Raw genomic sequence first — 19,142 nt, 5'->3', positions numbered from 1 at the left:
AGTCTACACCGAGCCCAACATGAAAATTGAATAAACCCCCACCCTTTCACATTTATTCAAAAAACACACAAAACACAATCTCAAAATACACACCACACACATGAAAACACAATTTTAGGCGATTAAATTGTGCGTTCATGTGTGTACTGTTTGTGTGCACCATATCTACTCGCTCTAGCTCATCCAAAAAATCACTTCAATTGCATACACCTAACACGTCTGTATACATATTTTACACACACACTTCTTCATACATACAGGAATGCCAGTGTGACGTTTTAAACATGCCGAACGTATCCAACAAAGAATGTTGATTTGATTTACATGAAAGGGAAGATGAATAAGAGTGAACGAAACAGGTGATGCAACCAAACCAAAGAATTTACGAGAAAAGAAAAACCGAAATTTTTTACTCCCAAAAATGAGCAGAGAATTTTTATCTTTTTTCTTCATTGAAAAATCACTTCACTTATACTTTTTTTTGTCATGTAAAAAAATCAAAACTCCAAAGCAAAAATATACCTGACAACCATAAATTCATAAAATTTACACATAAACCAAAGCAATTACACAATTGACACACAATTAATTTACTCATTTCAATAGAAAAAGTACAGTTGACTAGTGATGTAGTAGGTACAATAACCTTGTAGTAGTAGGTAGCGAAAAAAAAAAATTTACGTGTATACTAGATGCACTGATTGCGCCATTTCTGATTGAAAAAAAATTTTCATTTTGATTTTTAACACTCAAATCACAACATAATCCAACTGAATATAACATTAAATTGATCTAATACAGTTCATGTACACTTTTAAACATTAATTTTACAAAATATTTACCTTTTAAACGAAAAAAATAGTAATTTTCCCGCGACTAAATTCACTATAATCGCGACTTATAAACATGGCAGTCGAAAAGTGAGATAGTTGATTTCTTTCTATGGCTGCAGAGCGAAGATATTTCATTTATGCATTTGGACAACGTGCGAAAGTGAGACAACAAACTGCTAGAAAATGGAAAAAATATGTCGTCGTTTCAGATCGTTGATGTGGTATTGCCAGATTAATATTTTTTGTGGGGCATTGTTTGAATAAATAGGTCTGTTTGGATACTGCCTAAAGCCTGGTTAGCTGCTGAAGCGAAAAGAAATTTCGTTAACGAATTCCTGAACGGAAAATTTCGTTTTGCTTTTCGTTGAGAAAAATTGGAGAGTTTTCACTCATTTATCACTTAAGCCTTTAACTACAATGACCTAAAAAGTGGGAAATTTACAAAAGTAAAAAAAATTTATTTCTCTCTAGAGCGATTTGTTTGTGGAAAAAACTACAAAAATTGTTTTTGAAACCAAAAAATAAGCTTTCTGCATCATTATTTTTAATTTTGTGGACGAAAAAACAGTCACAAAATGAGTTTGAAAATGTTCACTTTTTGACTTTTTGCAAAAAGTGGCCGTTGTAGTTATACCTTTACTTTTTACTGTCCTGTGCATTTTTCTTGACTCCAAGAGCAGTATTGACGGTTTTTTCACTTTTAATTAATTTATTTCTTGCTTTAAAAATTATTTTCTGTTGATTTTTCTTGATTTTAAATTAATTTTGAATTTTTTTTATTTTGACTTTAGCCGTTTTTTATTATCACTTGATCCATATAGATCATTAATTAAAATGTATTACAACAACTACATGAGATCTTGCTTTTCATCAGGATCACGAATCGTGATCTTGCTTTTCATCAGGATCACGAATCGTGATCTTGCAAGATCTCATGTAGTTGTTGTAATACATTTTAATTAATGATCTATATGGATCAAGTGATAATAAAAAACGGCTTTTGACAGAATACTCGATGATATTTTTTCGTTAGTATTTTCGTTGTCGACTTTGGAGACTTGAAAATTTTTCGTTTCGCTTCAGCTGCGTACTAGGCTTTAAGCCAAAGTCAACAGCGGACATGTCCATCCAAAAAAAATCTGTGAGATAGAGTGGGTACTTGGTATTACTGAGATTTGGTTCGCATGGATTGTTCATATGATAAGTACCGTTATTTTGGTCGTAAAACACTTAAATCATGTTTAAAAAAAAATCACTTCAGATTTTATAGGGCTCCAGCTCGAGACAGCCAAACGAACACACAGAAATGCAAGCCATTTTTTTTTCCTATTCACCATGTAAAATATCTATAGTTCAATTTTGCTTAGCTCACTCTATAGTTGTTCCCACATTATTATCGCAGTAAAAACTTAACTAAAATGTTCAAAAATAAAATGCACCACTCGGTTGCACATACTTGCTTTGCAGTTCAAAGCACATAAATATAAATAAGCAGTGCTTTCGTGAGACTTTAAATTCCAGTCAGTAGAAATCTAAGAATCTAACACAGGTGAAATAGTTTTCAGTAAGTTTTTGTAGTTGGACTCTACAAAAACGTACTGAAAATTATTTCACCTTTTTTCATCCATTAAAAATAAATTGAAACAATTTGAAACAAAAATTCCAAATAAAAAGAGCTTGAAAATCATTTGGATTATTTTCGTGAAAAAATTAGCATTTTTGCTCACTACCTATTACACATTACACTGATCAACAACATTTGAACACAGGAACCAAAATATACTTTTCTGAAGGTTTTAGGAATGCTAAACTAGAATTGGCACCCGTTTTTGAAATTCCTATTACCGTTACAAAAGGCAAAAAACGTTATTTTTATGTTGACTGTTTTTGAGGTTATGTGTGGTAATTTATTTCAACATATGTAATTTGTAAAGGTGTCTATATGAAAATACAAATATTGTTGCATTCATCATCATCATAATGGGCAAAAAAATTGTCCGATAGGGCTTTTAAACAAGAAGTGCTCAAACGTCAAACTGTCCATTTTGATGAACTTGACATTTGTTTTTCCATTAGAAATCATTTTTGGGAACTATAAAGTTATTTTTTTTAACAAACAAATCAATTTAACAAGAGTCTTTAAACAGTCAGGAACAATTTAGCTAATAAATTCATACGAAAATTAGTTTAAACCCCGTGTTTTATTAAATTTAAAATTCGTATCTGTCATGTTCATCGGGGTCGGGGTTGTCAGATTTGGCTTCGACAGATTCAGTTACATCCCGGAGAGTATCGCAGAGTATTTACCTGTCGGAAGCACATCTTGAAGCATTCGTATGAAATCGGAAAATTTTCCGAAGAATACCTCGCTAGGGCCGAATGAGATTTCTTTGGATTTTCAATCATTGACGAAGGATAGTTAACAATCCCTACGTAACTATAATAAAGTTGTTAAACATTTTGTACAAGTCTAAGCTAACTGCACTCTACTCAGCGAAATTTAAAAAATTTCTTTAATTTTTTTGATGTTTCTTCTTTCCATATCTTCCTAGAATTTGATGGGTTTTACTTTTGTGAAACTTGAAATACCAAAAAGGGGAAGCTACTACCTTCTTCCCCTACTTTAAATCCTCTAACCCTTAAAATAATAATATCTAATATTTACATGATATTTTACATGTATTTATAAGCAGTTGACTATAAGAAGGTAGTTATTTATTGGTTCTTCAGTAAAATTTAAAAACAAAACTCAAATTCCAATAATAAAAGCTGTTGTGAGAAAAAAAGCTTTTCGTTTTTTTATACTTAGCAAAAATACAATAACCCTTTATCTACGGAGTATGTAAAAGACCGGTGGGTGTAGATGCCAAGTTTAAAATAAGCTGCAGGTTTATATACCAACAGATAAACAAACTTCACATCACTTTATGCTGCATTTTAATGCAAAATGATATAAATTGTATATCGTGTAATGTATATAATCACAGCAACCAAATAAACAATAGTTCTTTAATTCCATTTCCTTATGACCGCAGTATTTACTTCATGGAAACCAATTTAAACTTTTTTTCATTATTATAATTCGAAAACCAGTAAAAACCATATCAAGCATACAGATTTTATGAGTGTTTATGAGAAATGCAGACAATTTTTTTTTAAATCTTATATAAACAAGTAACAATTTTTTTTTATTTTTAACATTTACTTAGTTTTCATTCTTTCTTATATGTAAAGACTACACCGACAATTAAGGCGACCAGGGTAAATGCCTGAGCACCAATTCGAGTTCGCATCATCATTTGAGACATCTTCCGATTGCCGGTTCGGAAGTTATACAGGCCATAACCTAATGCACCTGCTGTTGCAAGACATCCTAAGAAATGTTTCAAGTGCATATGAAAGTAATGAAATAACATCAAACTTATGTAATAAATAATACAAAGTAAAGTATCTATATTGATAAACTAACCAATTGGAACAACTGGATTTGATTTCATTTTACGAAGCATTTTCTCTCTCGTTGTTTCTGGTCGCATAGAATCGAAATCTTTTTTCATTTGAATCCAATCTAAGTCGGCTTCAGACAAAACAACTTCTTCTGTTTTTCCCATGTTGTTTAAATATCAATGGAGGAGTTTTTTAAATTTAATTTTAATTATTTTTTGAACTTTGTTGAGTGGAAAATTTGTAAAAACATTTATTTATGCATTTAGAGGTCGGTCGGTAAATGTCAAAACATTTCACAACATTTTAGATGTGTTCATATATCTGTGAATTCTTAACTGAAGGAACATGTTCATCTGTAGAAACGTATGGTGATTGGGGGCTATAATTATTTTTATATATATACATATATATAATTATTTATTCCAGTGTAGTCAAGCTTTAATATTTTCAAAAACTTATTAAAACCTTTTGAAAAAATATTTATTCCCATTTTGGCAGTTACCAGGTTTGTACCAAATACAACAGGGGTCGAATTACGGCACACGATTACGATCATACGTTAACGTTTTGACTATTGCTCTCTCTATTAAATCAGTAGAAACAAATAAGGACGCATAGCAACCATACGTTAACGAACGTATGCCGTAATTCGACCCCAGATTTATTTTCGTTGCTTCTGTGTAGCCGACATTTTTTCTTCCACATAAATGAACTTTTATTTATAATTTTATAACATTTCATAATATTGTTCTTATTTTATTTATAATAAGAAATATTTTTTTAACTAAATGACAGATGAAACGACCAAAAGGTTGCTTAAAAAATAAAATTAAAAAAAAAATTTCTTTGATTTGAAAGAAAAAGAGGTAAACGAAACTCTAATAACAAAAGTTAAAAATTCTTTCATACCCCTAAATTTGAACTCGCCTAGGGAGATTTAAAAAATCAACAGCATAATGAGCACGGCAAATTTTGTGTCAAAATATATGACATGTGAAGCTGTCATGTTGACAGTTATGTTGTACAGCGGCTCACAATTGATATTTCAAATATCTTAAGCTGAGTATATACTAGGTTTATTTTAGTACTCCCCAAAATAGAAATATTTTTTTTTCCAATATTTTTCAACCTGGGGTCGAACTACGGCATACGTTAACGTATTGCCCAACTAGCACAACAGCTTCTATAAATCGAGATCTTGCAGGTACTACTTTTTATACAGCTTGTATTGAGCTTGCTTCAGAATTTAATTGCTTATAGAAGTTCGAACTTGTTTAACAACTTCTAATAAGTTGTTTAAATACTGTTAAAGAAACTTAAACGAAAAAAAGCTTGTTTTCGGAAAAGCCTGTTTAATTAATTTATAGAAGCTTTATAGAAATTACCAAGTTTAAAATTTGATTTTTGGTTTTGATATTGAATAATCTAGCTGGGACACTTTTTGGTTTTGACATTGAATAATTTAGCTCGGACATTTTTTGTTTTGACATTTCTGCTATTTGAACTGATTAAGTTATTGACTTCATTAATTAATATACTACGATGGCCGAGTGGGTAGAGTGGCGGACTGCCACGAAGCAGATACGCAGTTCGATTTCTGGGTGTGGCAAAAAAATGATATACTTTTAAAATTATTATCAATACGTATACTAAAAACTAATGGAAAAATATATATAATTTCAGATCAAAAGATAAAATTCATGATTTAGGTAAAATCAAATAAAAACTAGTTAAAAAAGAATTTTTTTTGTTTTTGTAGTTGTTTTTTTAATTTCGATAAGACATGTATTAAAGAGCTATACAAGCTCTTCCGAAGCTATCTGCCAAATCTCAAAGCTTCGGTACAGCTTCGGTAAAGCTTCGTTTAAAATTCTTATAGAGGGTCAAACTTGTATAACGTTCTCCTTTTTCCATGCCCAACAACCTTACTAAAGTTTAAAAGAAGCTGAAATTTAGCTTTTGTAATACCTTAACCGAAGCTGAAATGTTAGTTGGGTGATGCTTTATGTCTCTATATCCTGATAGGATATTTATAATTATAAACAATGTAGGTTATATTTGCAATTATTTTATTTTGTGTTTCTGTGAATTTCAAAAGAATTTCTTTTATTGGTCACTTTTTGCTACTGATAAATTAAAATTATCAAGAAATAATTTTGGAAATTGGTACTTTTGTCACAATTTATCGCACGGATTAAAAATGAAGAAAACTAAAAAAATTGTCAGTTTAACCTTAGCGTGGTCTGCATATAAGGCTAAAATTATTTGTATGAAGATTAAGGCCGTGTGTGAATTGCGTTACATTTTTCGCCTTGGTTAAATTTTGACACTTGCGTGACGAATAAAGTAGTTTAAAATTTATTCTGCTGTAGAGTAGGATAAATTTTAAACCAAAGTGAAAATTTTAACCCAAAAACCTTTTTAGAGGTGTATCAACTTGCGTTAATGCTGTGCACTTTTGGGTTTGGGGTCTATATTTGCTACTGAAGTGAAAAGAAATTTTCCAAACAAAATTTCGTTAACGAAATCTTGAACGAAATATTTCGTTTTGCTTTTCGTTTTTCAGTACGCAGCTCTATTTGTCACTTACTTTTTACTGTCCTGTACATTTTTCTTGACTCCAAAAGCAGTGTTGACGATTTTTTTACTTTTAATTCATTAATTTCTTGCTTTAAAATTATTTTCTGTTGATTTTAAATTAATTTTGAATTTTTTTATTTTGACTTTGACAGAATACTCGATGATATTTTTTCGTTAGCATTTTCGTTGTCGACTTTGGAGATTTGAAAATTTTTCGTTTCGCATCAGCAGCGTACTAGGCTTAAGGGCTATTCATGAAACAGAGTTATACTACGTTTCCACCTACCCTAATTCTGAGATTAAGCTAAGTAGATTTAGCATATATCTCGAGTTTTATTGTAAATCTCGGATTGAAAGTTTGTGAAAATCTTAGATTCAGGGTAGCTGAACCCAAATCTGAGATTTAGCGAAGTAGATTTAAAATAAATCTAGAGATTTATTCTAAATCTACTTAGCTAAATCTCGGATTTAGCGTAGGTGGAAACATAGTATTAATTTGACCACATCGCAAAATGGAAAAATTAACCATACCCGTTTCATAAACAAAACTTGCATAAATGTGTTCGATAGTGATTTATTAGGGTCTGTTTTGAGCTAGAAGCTGAAAAAATGTAATTAAAAATATTTTTATCTATTTTATTAACGGTTTGTAAAAATATTCCCACCTCTTCGGTAATTTAATTCACTGTTCATTGTGGGGGAAATTTTTTGTAAAGTTCCTTATAAAACTTTTGACAGTTCTTTTATTATTTTACCTCGTGGAATGTAATTTATTGCAAAACATTCTACTCCCTAGCCTTAAAAATTGATGAAAAACTACATCATTTAAGCCTAGTACGCACCTGAAGCGAAACGAAATTTTCCATACAAAATTTCAGCAAAATCTTGAACGAAATTAAATCTGTTTTGTTTTTGCCTTTAAACTTATTTTCTGATGTTTTTTCTTGAATATTTTTACTTGTAGTTTTATTTTACTTACTCTGCTATAATACCCGATGGTATTTTTTTGTTAAAGCCTGGTACGCTGCTCGCGCTAAATTTTAGCTCCCATACAAATTATCGAAAAATTTTATCTGAGCTAAAATGGATCCCATACAAATTATCGATAACTTTTATGGAAATTTTATCTTCGCTAAAATTTAGCGCGAGCAGCGTACCAGGCTTAACATGTTAGCTGTTGACTTTGGAGACTTCAAAATTTTTCGTTTCGCTTCAGCTGCGTTCTAAGTTTTAAAAAAATATATAGTCTAATCTAGACCTCAAATCAAATACAACACTCCTCCAACACATCCCTTATCATTAACCACCACGCGCATGCGGTCAAATTTTCCCACCACAGCATTTTTGGAAAAGAAAGTGCCGGTTACATACCACACTTCTCATCCATATACACCATAAATCACATCACACCTCGCTATACACCAAAAAAAAATAAAACCCATATCCATCCATCTCTTTTCCACACACATTACATTTTCATGCGCAGCAGATGGACGCCATCAAAAAAATATTTTGTGTGTAGAGATTGTAGAGTTGGCCAAAAAGGCTACACAGTGTGAATTTTCTTCGACTCTAAAAAAAATTTTTTCAATCAAAAAAACCTGCAAAATCAAGTTGAAAAAATTATTAAAATAAATAAATTCTTATCAAATAAACAATAAACTAGAGTTGTAAAATATTTTTCAATAAATCTAAACACTACAAAATACTATAAATAAAAAAAATTCTTCACTCTTTTGCAAACTCTATAAATTCTCGCCGTGTGTGTGGATCGAAAAGAAAAGAAAAAAAAAAATTAAATATTCCTGTGACGATCTTTTTCCTTGACTATTTCTGTTTTTATGTGTGCTGTCGTCGTCGTAGTCTGTGACCAGTGAGTGAGACTTCCCTCCAGAAATACAAAAAAAAAAAAACAAAAAATTCTTTAAAAGATCCAAGAATCTGGCAAATTTCTACCTCTTCTTCGGTGGTGTATTATTGCTTCCTTAACCTGGCCAATAGTAAATCTAGAACACAAGCTAAAAAACTTGTTTATTAAAAAAAAGCTATGATTTAGGTTTTTCTGTTTTTATTATTTTTCTTCACTTTTGTTTTATATTTGTTTGTTGTTTGTGTGTGCTCCACTTGGCACTCTTGTTGACTTAAAAATTGACTAATAAAGAAAAAGAAAAAAACAATATTTTTATTTTTTTTTGGTGGGATAAAAAGTGTTACGTAGTCTCTTCTCTTGTTGAAGAAATAAAAGAAGCAAAACATGGTAAAGTGGAGAGTTGATTAGGAAGACAAAAAAAAAAAAAAAAGAGAAATTAGAAAAAAGAAGCAAAAAAAAAAAAAACAAAAGTATATAAATCTAGCCAAGCATTTCCTGGAAACACACAAAAACAAGCAAAAAAAAAGTGTGTTTTGTACTGCTTTTAAAAATTCTACACACACACAAAACACTCATTCATTAATGCAGAAATGAGTTACAGCCAAAAGCAGGGTCCAGGCGGTAACAGTGGCAATGCTCCGAGTAATCAAGCATCGCAGCAAGCTGCTAAAGCACTTGCTGGCATTCAACAGCAAATGCAAAATTTAGTTCACGGCCAAAATGCTTTACCACAATCGTCACAAGCTGGTCTAAATGCCTTCTTAACTCAACAGCATTATGAAATGCTTAAACAACAGCAACAACAGTTGCTTCTGTCTAATCCTCAGTTGCAACAACGTTTCCAACAACAAATGCAACAGAGTAAAGATCGTGGAGAACCTCTAGCGCTGACTAGAACTCCAGCTGCAGCTGAATTGCTTAATAAGACTTACCAACAACATCATCAGCAGCAATCGAATGGTAATAATGCATCGGCACCATCTCTGGCTACTGTCAATCAGTTTCAGCAGCAAATGCAAGCTGCTAATTTGATGCAACAGCTACATGCATATCAGTTGCAGTTTCAGCAACAGCAACAACAACAGCAGCAACAACAACAACAGCAACAACAACAACATCATCAACAGCCACAGCAATCGCATCACCAGCAGCAGTCTGCCCATCAGATGCAACAAAAGAGTCATGCCCAATCGGCTCTTGGCAATTCTTCATCATTGCAAACTAGCAAACAGCAACACAATCAGCAAATGCAACAGTCTCAATACTCGCAAAAGTATAATATGCCAACTGCAGCTCATAGCAAGTCGTCGTTGGGTGGAGTTGGTATTCCTCCGCCGCCGCCGCCCACAGCTCTAGCCAATCAATTGAAACCACCAAATCTTCCTCCCAGCACTCAGATAACACCGATTCCATCACCTCAACATGCGGCGGCCAACAATAACCTTTCATCAAAAGGTTCTTCATCGTCGTCGTCGGTTAACAAACAGGTGCCACCTTCGATTTCTCTTTTGCCAGCTAAACAGCCGCCGGTGTCGGTGTCGTCGTCGTCACTTCCGAATGCACCAGTTGCGGCTCATTTGCATCATCATTTGCAAAATAAAGTGCCGCCAATTTCGATTCCCAATCAATATAATAATCCAGTAGCAGGGAATAAAGGTCCATTGGTGAGTGCGATTCCTCCGCCATTTCCTTCGCATTATCAAAAGATGAGCAGTCAACAAGCACAGCCTCAGCAGCAACCAATGCAACAGCAGAATACAACAGCGAATTCTTTTGCTGCTGCTGCAGCAATTCATGAGGCGGTAGAGGCAAAATTGCAAACAAGTGCTGTGCCATTGACCAAACAGCAGCAACAACAACATCACCATCAGCCAACACCAACATCAGCAGCACCACCACCGGCACCGCCATCATCGTCGAGTATGGTTTCTATGTCAAGTAGTAGTTCACCAGCTAAGGCACCTGTAATGAGTCAAGCTAATCAACAAAAACAAGCTGCTCCTTTGATACCTTTGTTGCCACCTGCACCGGTTAAAGAGACAATTGATAATGTAGTTAAAGTTACACCATCGCCACCAGTAGCAGCACAAGTACCGACATCACCTGCGGCAGCAGTGCTTCCATTGCATGTACCAGAAGCGAAGGTGAATACACCTGATCCAGTACCGTTGACAAAGAAATCAATTGAATCAGATGAAAAGAATTCGGTTGAAGCAGTATCTCCTACTCGGGCAGTAAATGAAGCTAAAGCGCCATCACCACAGCAGCAACAACCAGCAGAAATAAAGAATGGCGGGAATGTTGATGAGGAGGTTAAGGAAGGCGGCTCGGAGCCAGCTTTGCCTGCAACCACAAAAATGTCTACTCCAGAAGTTGCTCCAGTTGAAACGTCGACTGCAACTATTGCACCAAAGGAGACAAAAGATGCCAAGCCAGATGAAGACAAAAATGTAAGAACAATATTCCATTATGTAAAGTTTGATGTAATTTCTTTATTTAAGAGTTGTTTGTTATAGAACCCGACTATTGTTTAAATTGGTGAATTTACTTTATTTTGCTATTAAGTTTACAGTTTTTACTTTTTTTTAAACTTTGAATGAATTTATATTAACCTATCTGTGAAAGGAAATAATTTGTCGTAAGTTATAACAGTTTTCATATACAAAAAGAAAATGATGATGTGATAACTTTATGATTAAGTGAAAAACGACTTTTTTTTAAATCCTGAAAGGTAATTTTGGACAGAGAATGGCTTTCCACAAAAACTCGTAGAATAGATCATCAAAAGCGCTTGTATCAAAAACTATCTTCAACTAGAGACCCTAGTTTAAAAGAACTGACAATGATAGATCTCAAGGTACAAGCCTTTTAAACACTTTTGTAGTTTATTTTTAGTTTGCTTCATTTTGTATGTAACAGTTTAATTTATTTGGTTTGAAAAGCTTATGATGGGAAAGAGGCTCCTTTGTTGACTTTATTAGGCGTTTTCTAACTTCGAACAAAATTAAAGTCCTTGTTCCGACCTTCTCGTTTGGAAGAACAAAAACACATTTTATTAAATATTATTTTTTGAAAAAGAAAAAAAAAAATAATCAAGAGGCACGGTAGTGATCAGCCAAATTCTGTAGCACTATCACCTTATTCCGAGGAACCAACCCTCGCCAATTTCGACTCCCCTCCCCCCCCCCCCCCCCTATAGCTTGTATTCCAAAAATACCAAAAACTTCAAAATCACATTATTTGTTCAGCTAGTCAAAACCACACCTCAGTTAATTTCAGCTAGTTAAGATCAGTTGTTCCTGAGATAGGTATAGTTTAAAAATCAGAAAAATCGTAACTGACTGACTGACATCATCAAAACTATGAAGGACTTTCCACTATAGCAGGAACTTGAAATTGGGCACAGTGATAGATTTTGTGATGCATAGGCAAACAAAAATTCAAAAATTTGAGATTTTCCATTAAGGAGGGACGATATTCTCCAATTTCGCCTAATTAATACCAAAAATAATACTGCACTTCTGATTATAGCAGAATCTGAAATTTTAATAGAATGATAGAGATGGAAGTTTATACAAACGAACAATTTAAAAACTTGACATTTTCTACTCAGGGCCGTGGTACTAACCCTATTAAATATGAAATATCGTCGGTTGACAACAAAAACTCACTAACTGTTATTAACTTTGAACGAATTTAAAGAGTTTAAGTTGTCGACTGACGATATGTATATTCAAGGTTTATCTGATAAAATCACTTTATATTTATAATCTTTTGGCAACGCCTCGCATAAAACAACTGCAAAAACAGAAACCAAGTTTTCCAATGTTCAAATAAAGGTCGTTTTGCTTAACTTGAATGAAGTACCCCTTTTGCCCTTTTTGTAATTTTGTGTTCCTTCACGCCACAACGGTAGAAAAATAGTTCACTGCAGAGAAATTCTAGTTTCTCAAGGTTTTTGGTTAGATACACCCATTTGCACACTAACTTCCACTCACATTGTTTATTGTTGTTTATATTTGACAAGGTTGTTTTGATATAGAAAAATGAAACACAGTTTAAAAATCAAAATCTACTCTCAAATACGTTCAATCACTCCAGAAAAAGGTTAACCCGAAGTATACTCCTCAGTCGAGTAAAAGAAACGAAATTAGTTTGGTACCAAAAGCATTGAGTAGTAAAAGTGTACCAATTTCTAAGATTTGTTTTTTATTTGTATGTTGTATCAATTATATTTTAATTGATTTACGTAGTAATTTTTCTTTTAGTTGCAATTTTTAAAGTTGTTTCAAAATTTGCCAAGTAAAACAATCGAAATTTAATTGATAGAAATTTAAACCAAATCGTAGGACTTGGTACATTTGTATGTACTTTTTGTGCTCCAATTAAATTCAACACAGGAGAATTTAGCTTTTATTTACATTTATGTAGACACAAAGCAGAATTTTCACAAATAAAAAAAAAATGGATTCAAACGAAAAACATAACAACTCCAAATGAACAAGTGTAAAAGTTCGGTTTGGACCTAAAAAACCCAGCATCGATACGAATGAGACCCATATTCCCTGAAAGTGCTTCAATAGTAGATAACAAATTTGAAATTCTTTTTTCAAAAAACCATCCCCGCAACTTGCTATGACGATTCCTATTTTCAAACAATAAAGTGCTTTTTCAACTATAACCTTTTTCAGGGAAGTCTGATCGTCTCGGTTTTAGTTCCATGAGATGCAGCAACGAAAAAGCAACCCTAATATCATGTGCCATGAGCTAAGGTTTATTTTTAAATGACACTGTTAGCTTGTTTTTGGTTGAAATGCACATGATAGACAAAGGTTGAAAAAGCATTTTATTATTTGAAAATAAGAATTGTCATAGCAAGTTCCGGGGATGGTTTTTTGAAAAAAAATGTCATATTTGTTATCTAATATTTAAGCGCTTTCAGGGAGTATAGGTCTCATTCGTATCGACGCTGGTTTTGGGCATTCTCCTTTAAAAAAAAAAACTTGTTTTGAGCTCCAATTTAATTATTTGTGTAAAAACGAATTTCTAGAAATTTTATTTTAAAATAAGTTTTTTTTTCAATAAAAAATTTCAAACATTTTTCAACAAAAAAAAATTGGCAAAATTAAATTAAATTTAAAATCAATTTAATAAATTATTTTTTTTTTTAACTTAATAGTTGTCTTTGTTATGAATCCATAATAATTTCTACCAATGAATATCTTAGAAACAGTTTTTTTTTTCGTTTTTATCAACTTACAATAAAATGCAGTTATCCGGTTCTTGAAACGGACTCTTCAATTGCATTTTACATTTATATGAACAATTTTTTTTGAAGACACATCTTTTCTCTCTGTTCATGTAGATAGAAAGATAGATAAAATTCTTTATTTCATAAAACAAGGTTTACAATATTTATTTCTAAGAATAAGGACGTGGCAATTCTGCCGTCTGTTCAAGTATAAGATGGCATTTTTTTGAAAAAAACGAATTCTTTGATTTTTTTTGTGCCACTACAATTTTACAATGTGGTCTAATATGTAGATTGAATGAATACCGTTGATCGCTGTTTTTGTATGTCTACAATCTTTAAGTTCTCACATCGAGAAAAGTGCACTTAAGTAATTTTGAAATGAAATAAAATAAGTACATACAAACAAAAATAAATTTCGTTTCAATTCACACCGTTTTTCGACAAATTTTTGTCGATTTTTTTTCTCCCTATAATTTATTTTCTAAATTAAAAAAAAATAATTCTTTTGGCTTCTTTAATCAAATCATTGTGGAATTTCTAAGACTGAAATATTAATTAAGTACCTATATAAACTTATCAAAATTATAAATTTGTTAATTGTTACTAAAGCCCAAATACTGTGCTAATAAATATTTATCTATCTGTATATCCTATCATTTTAGATTAAAGATGCTAATTTGAAGTCCACCGAAAAAGTGGAAACTCAACCCATTGCACCAGAAGCACCAGTTGCCGAGAAAAAGAGCTCATCGCCCTTAACCGAAACACCACATGACACATCTGATGATAAATCTAAGCCTTCAGTTGAAGAAGAAAGTCCAGCAAGTGATCTCTCATCAACAGAAGTTAATAAATCCAATGATACTTCAAATAATACATCATCTTCGGGCGATGAACAACAACAACAACCAGCCACTGCAGAAGCTGTAATCCAACCAGAAAAGTCAGCAGATGAACTACAATCTGAGAAGAGAGAAGAACCAATAGAAATTCCTTCAAAAGAGGAAGATAAAAATGATACAAAAGTATCAGATGAAGAAAAAGTTTTAGAAAAACCAGAAGAAAAATCTGAAAAGCTGGAAACAGTCGAGAAAACTGAAACACCTCCTGCGACTAAGGTTGAAAAGAACGATAAAAAAGAAACTGAAAAACCTGAGAAGGAGAAGTCCGAAAAGCCAGCTGCTAAAGCTATTCAATCGGAAAAGCCATTAACAAAATCAAAAACACCAAGGCAATCGAAGGCTGTTGCCGCTGCAGCAATTTTAGCCGAAGCAACACCTGAAAAGAAAAAAGATTCATCTGCAGTTAAATCAAAAACAAAAACAGAAAAAGAAGTCACTCATTCTTCACCTTCAGCAAAAACCGAAAAACATGACAAGAAAAAAAATCAAACTAAAAAATCAAAGGCTTTGCCATCAACGCCGTCTACGCCTAGCGATCGTAAGAGTCAACGTCATCGTCTAAAAACCATTCTCTATCAAAGTCCCCTGCCGGAGTTAGCGTTCATAACAAAATTGTCGGCCAGCGAAGCTTCAAACTCACCCAAGCCGCATATGTCCAACGAGGACAAATTGATAGTGTTCTACAAGAATGAATATATGGCAGTACGCAATGCTGAAGGCAGTTTCTTCCTTTGTCAGACTTTGCAAAACGTCTATCGATCTTCGCCTCGTATAACCATCCGATGGTTGTCCGAGGACAAGAAGGATAACACTGTTTTTATACCAGACTTTTACGATCACACTGATATTGAATGTGTCTTGACGACTGTGGACTTGAAGAAAATTGAAAAGGGCCATCTTAGATTGCCTCAGACCGAAAAAGTTCGCATTGAGAATATTTTGAAAAAAGCAATAGACGTTGAGCAAGGAATAGTCCCCCGACCCGATGTTACCGAAGAAAATCCTGATGGGTGTAAGTTTTGATATTATAGTTGACTTAAGTTTATGTATTGATTTTAATTTTTGTATTTCTCTTACAGTGGATATTTCGCTTTACAAAGACGAATCTCAAATAGAAAAGAAATTATCTCTGAGTGGAGGAAGTGCTAGAAAGAGGGGTCGTTCTTCAAGAAGCCGTAATCAAAGCAAAAATAAGTCACCAACTAAGAAAAAGAAATCGGTTTTGGTGACCAAAAAGAAGAGGAAAAATTATGACGGTAGTGATAGCAACACAACCGACGAAGAAAGTGATGAAGATGACGACGATGATGATGATTCCGATGTCGATATGGAATACAAACCTAGTAGTGGTCGCAAAAAATCAGTTTCCAGCAATACTGCACAAAGCACCAAGTCGCTGAGGGCTCAGAGATCGCCATTAGCTAGGGCGCGAGCAGTTTCTCCATTAACCCCAACCTCGTCCAAATCGAAAACATCCGTGCCTGAAAAGGTAAGCAATGTATTAAATTTAACTGCTTGAAAGTTGATTTTTTAAAAATTATTTGATACCGTTATTATGTTCGATAGCAAAGAAAAAATCAAGATACGGAAATATATCTTTAGGTAATTGTGGTAATTTTTTATTAAAAGTAATAAAGGGGATTAATTTCAATGTAAATATTCTTTTGAGGCAAGTAACTATTTTTAAAGACTTAACAAGTAGTGTTTGCGAACTAAGCTTTCAAATTAATACTACATAGCCAGCCAAACTTTTCAAGTTTTAATTAAGAATAAACGCTTGAACTTGTTTTTTTTTTTTATTTATCGATATAAAAACTTTTATGATACCTAAAATCTATTGCAAATACCAAAAAAAAAATGCAAAAATTTCAACTACGTTAAGATGGAAAACCCCTATAGATGAAATGTTTTCAAGGCCTGTGCCAAATTTCGAGCCAATCCATCATCTGTTTAGACTCTTAACTCAATGAACCCACGTTTTAGAAACTCTTCATCGCCGTTATGATGATTTTGATCAAAACATCAAACATTTTTTGTGACGCGAAACAAAACAGAGGTACTTTAGTTAATTCTGCCCATTTTACAAATTGTATGTACATAAGTTATTTCAAATATGAAAAAAATAAATAAATTTTGTTTTTAATTTTCACGTAAGAATTATCAACAAGCTTCCTGGCCGATAACATTGGTCGATTTCATCAATTTTCAATCATTTTTATTTTGTTCAGGTTATTGGGGCAAAAAACTATTTTTAATATTTCAAAACACAGTTAATCACATTTTTACTAATCGCAAAATTAGATTTTTGTTGACGAAATAAGACAAAAAGATTAAACTAGGGTTTAACACGAATCTGAAGCTGTGCAATGAACCAACGAGAAGAAAAACGAGGAAGACCAAAAAACGGCTGAAACTGCTGATCGACAAAACGCAAGGCCTGCCTCTAAAGACCATAATGTTCTATTTTATAACTTCAACATTTAAGAAGACGGTTCCTAGCAAGTGTCCATTGTTAAAAGTTCGACATAGACATGGTCGGAAACACTTTGACCAGCAGTTTCGTAGTATTGTCTGTAGTGTAGCAAATATAATTAGTATTTGACATATATACATATTTAACCCCTTTGTCCCTAAAAATTAATCAAAAAACATAAATGAGAGTGGCCTTAATCTATGCAACGGAAATTCGAATGAGTCAATAACATAAAAACAACTGCTTGATGAACGTGAAACTGTGTCGAACCGATGTTTCACTAGTTCTAAACCTTTTCAAAAATTAAATTTCACACCTATTATTTTGCACACCACGGTATATTATGTTTACCTTTGTTCAAAAATTTAAATTTTTGAAATTGGCCGTTTGTATGACATTAAGTTGTGGTTCAACGTAAGCTGTAAGGTTCAACAAGCTTTAACCATAAGCGGAACCAAGGCTGAACCAGATTTACATTTGCTATGACAAAGAAGTGGATCTAAAACAAAAATCCTTGTTTCAAATAGAAATCCACATTAGTTAATATTAAAAAAAAAATTTCTACACATCATTGTAATTATTTGCAAACAATAGCAAAACAAAATCCTGTTTTTGTTGAAAAGCTAATAAAAACAATGATCTGATCTAGATCACGAGGAAAATAAAACACAGCTAATATTATAATATTGAACTGATTATTTTTTTTTACATTTTCTGTGTGTTTTTTAAACATCGCAAATATTTTAATAGATTCTCACAAGAATCAAGGCGATCTTGCAAAGAAAGCTAAACAAATATAAATATAAAAAAAATTATAAGACGTGCAAGAGTTTATTTTAGGGCCAGTTACTGCTTCCCACATTTTTACTTCCTCCTTTCTTTATTATGTTTTAAAAATTTACTAACTTTGAGTATACATAAATATAAACGTTTTTCTTATAATTTCTAGACCGAAACCCCTGCAACAGCGTCTTCAGTGATTAGTAGAGGCGATAGAGCCCTTAAGCGAAGAGCAATCGAAGGTACATCACCTGATGGTCAAACAAAAAAATCCACGGCCGTAACTCCTGTTAAAACAGCTAAAGGTAAGAAAATTAAAAAATGAGATTGTCTAGAAGCCCTTGCATTGTTTTTTTTTTTTTTCATCATTAAAGCAGGAGGAGAGAAAAGTTCTAGCTCCACCAGCAAAACCGAAGAGTCTTCAGCCGAGGGATCTCCAAAAGTGGTAAATAAAACATCTGCAGTGACATCAACTTCAACCAAAAAGATTAAAACTGCAGCAGTTACCGTTACCACAACACCATTAACTTCAACACCAACATCAACATCAACACCTTCAACGTCTGGAACTCGACCAACCAGAAGTCGAAAGTAAAATTATAGCATTTTTCTAGCCTTTCCCTCCGTTATATCAATTCCCCCCAATATAAGAATAGCCACATGTAGAACAACTTTAGTACCCTAACACACACACAACCATTACATTACATACAAATGTAACACTCTTTTAAAGATTTTAGGAATATAGAATTTAGATAAGAAAAAAAAAAACAAAAAGTTAGCGAGCACCTTAAGGAATTCATTTTCTCATCAGAGAGGCAGCTAGAAAGGACATTAAATATTAAGGAGGCAATGCGAAACGGCAAGAGGGCGAAGAGTGCTAAACATTTAAATCACTTAAGCATTATTAGAGTATTATAAGTAGTTGAAAGTGGTGAGCGCAATTTTTTGGTTTAAAACAACTTTTTGCAATAGTTTTTTTTTTGTCTTTTATTTTTTTGTT

General features: G+C 32.8%; 3 protein-coding genes across 6 annotated transcripts in view; 1 reads left to right on the top strand and 2 right to left on the bottom strand.

The window, feature by feature from the left end:
• The window catches only part of LOC129912487 (probable serine/threonine-protein kinase DDB_G0282963), a 35,275-nt gene extending 34,311 nt beyond the window's left edge, over positions 1-964 (bottom strand). For 2 of the 3 annotated variants that reach the window (XM_055990745.1, XM_055990753.1), the window contains exon 1: positions 843-964. The gene's annotated coding sequence lies outside the window, so the exon portion shown is untranslated. Of the gene's footprint in view, positions 1-522; positions 756-842 lie in introns of those variants that run through there. The other variant, XM_055990752.1, reaches the window with a different exon arrangement.
• A 2,864-nt stretch (positions 965-3,828) lies between these two features.
• On the bottom strand, positions 3,829-4,575 carry LOC129912488 (HIG1 domain family member 2A, mitochondrial). Its single transcript, XM_055990756.1, has 2 exons — positions 4,303-4,575; positions 3,829-4,206 (listed from the first exon to the last, which is right to left on the bottom strand). Exons 1-2 carry the CDS (start codon positions 4,442-4,444, stop codon positions 4,046-4,048), a joined length of 303 nt encoding a protein of 100 aa, XP_055846731.1. The 5' UTR covers positions 4,445-4,575; the 3' UTR covers positions 3,829-4,045.
• A 3,791-nt stretch (positions 4,576-8,366) lies between these two features.
• Positions 8,367-18,916, top strand: LOC129909032 (uncharacterized). Of its 2 annotated transcripts, none has more exons than XM_055985971.1 (5): positions 8,367-11,180; positions 14,647-15,898; positions 15,966-16,375; positions 18,309-18,444; positions 18,517-18,916. In XM_055985971.1, the coding sequence occupies exons 1-5, from the start codon at positions 9,321-9,323 to the stop codon at positions 18,732-18,734; spliced, it is 3,876 nt and encodes a 1,291-aa protein (XP_055841946.1). In that variant the 5' UTR covers positions 8,367-9,320; the 3' UTR covers positions 18,735-18,916. The 2 variants fall into 2 exon arrangements, with proteins under 2 accessions (XP_055841946.1, XP_055841945.1); XM_055985970.1 differs by having other exon boundaries at positions 18,514-18,916.
• Positions 18,917-19,142: the final 226 nt, after the last annotated feature.

Source organism: Episyrphus balteatus, chromosome 2 (genome assembly GCF_945859705.1).
Source record: "Episyrphus balteatus chromosome 2, idEpiBalt1.1, whole genome shotgun sequence".
NCBI lineage: Eukaryota > Metazoa > Arthropoda > Insecta > Diptera > Syrphidae > Episyrphus > Episyrphus balteatus.
This window is presented reverse-complemented; position numbering and strand designations above follow the sequence as displayed.

What these genes read in the sequence shown, in the direction of transcription:
- LOC129909032 (XM_055985970.1), top strand. Translation starts at nt 9,321, where the DNA reads ATGAGTTACAGCCAAAAGCAGGGTCCAGGCGGTAACAGTGGCAATGCT. An exon ending in AGCCAGATGAAGACAAAAAT is followed by an intron (nt 11,181 to 14,646) that starts GTAAGAACAATA and finishes CTATCATTTTAG; the next exon opens with ATTAAAGATGCTAATTTGAA. An exon ending in AAACATCCGTGCCTGAAAAG is followed by an intron (nt 16,376 to 18,308) that starts GTAAGCAATGTA and finishes TATAATTTCTAG; the next exon opens with ACCGAAACCCCTGCAACAGC.
- LOC129912488 (XM_055990756.1), bottom strand. Translation starts at nt 4,444, where the DNA reads ATGGGAAAAACAGAAGAAGTTGTTTTGTCTGAAGCCGACTTAGATTGG. An exon ending in AAATCCAGTTGTTCCAATTG is followed by an intron (nt 4,207 to 4,302) that starts GTTAGTTTATCA and finishes AACATTTCTTAG; the next exon opens with GATGTCTTGCAACAGCAGGT.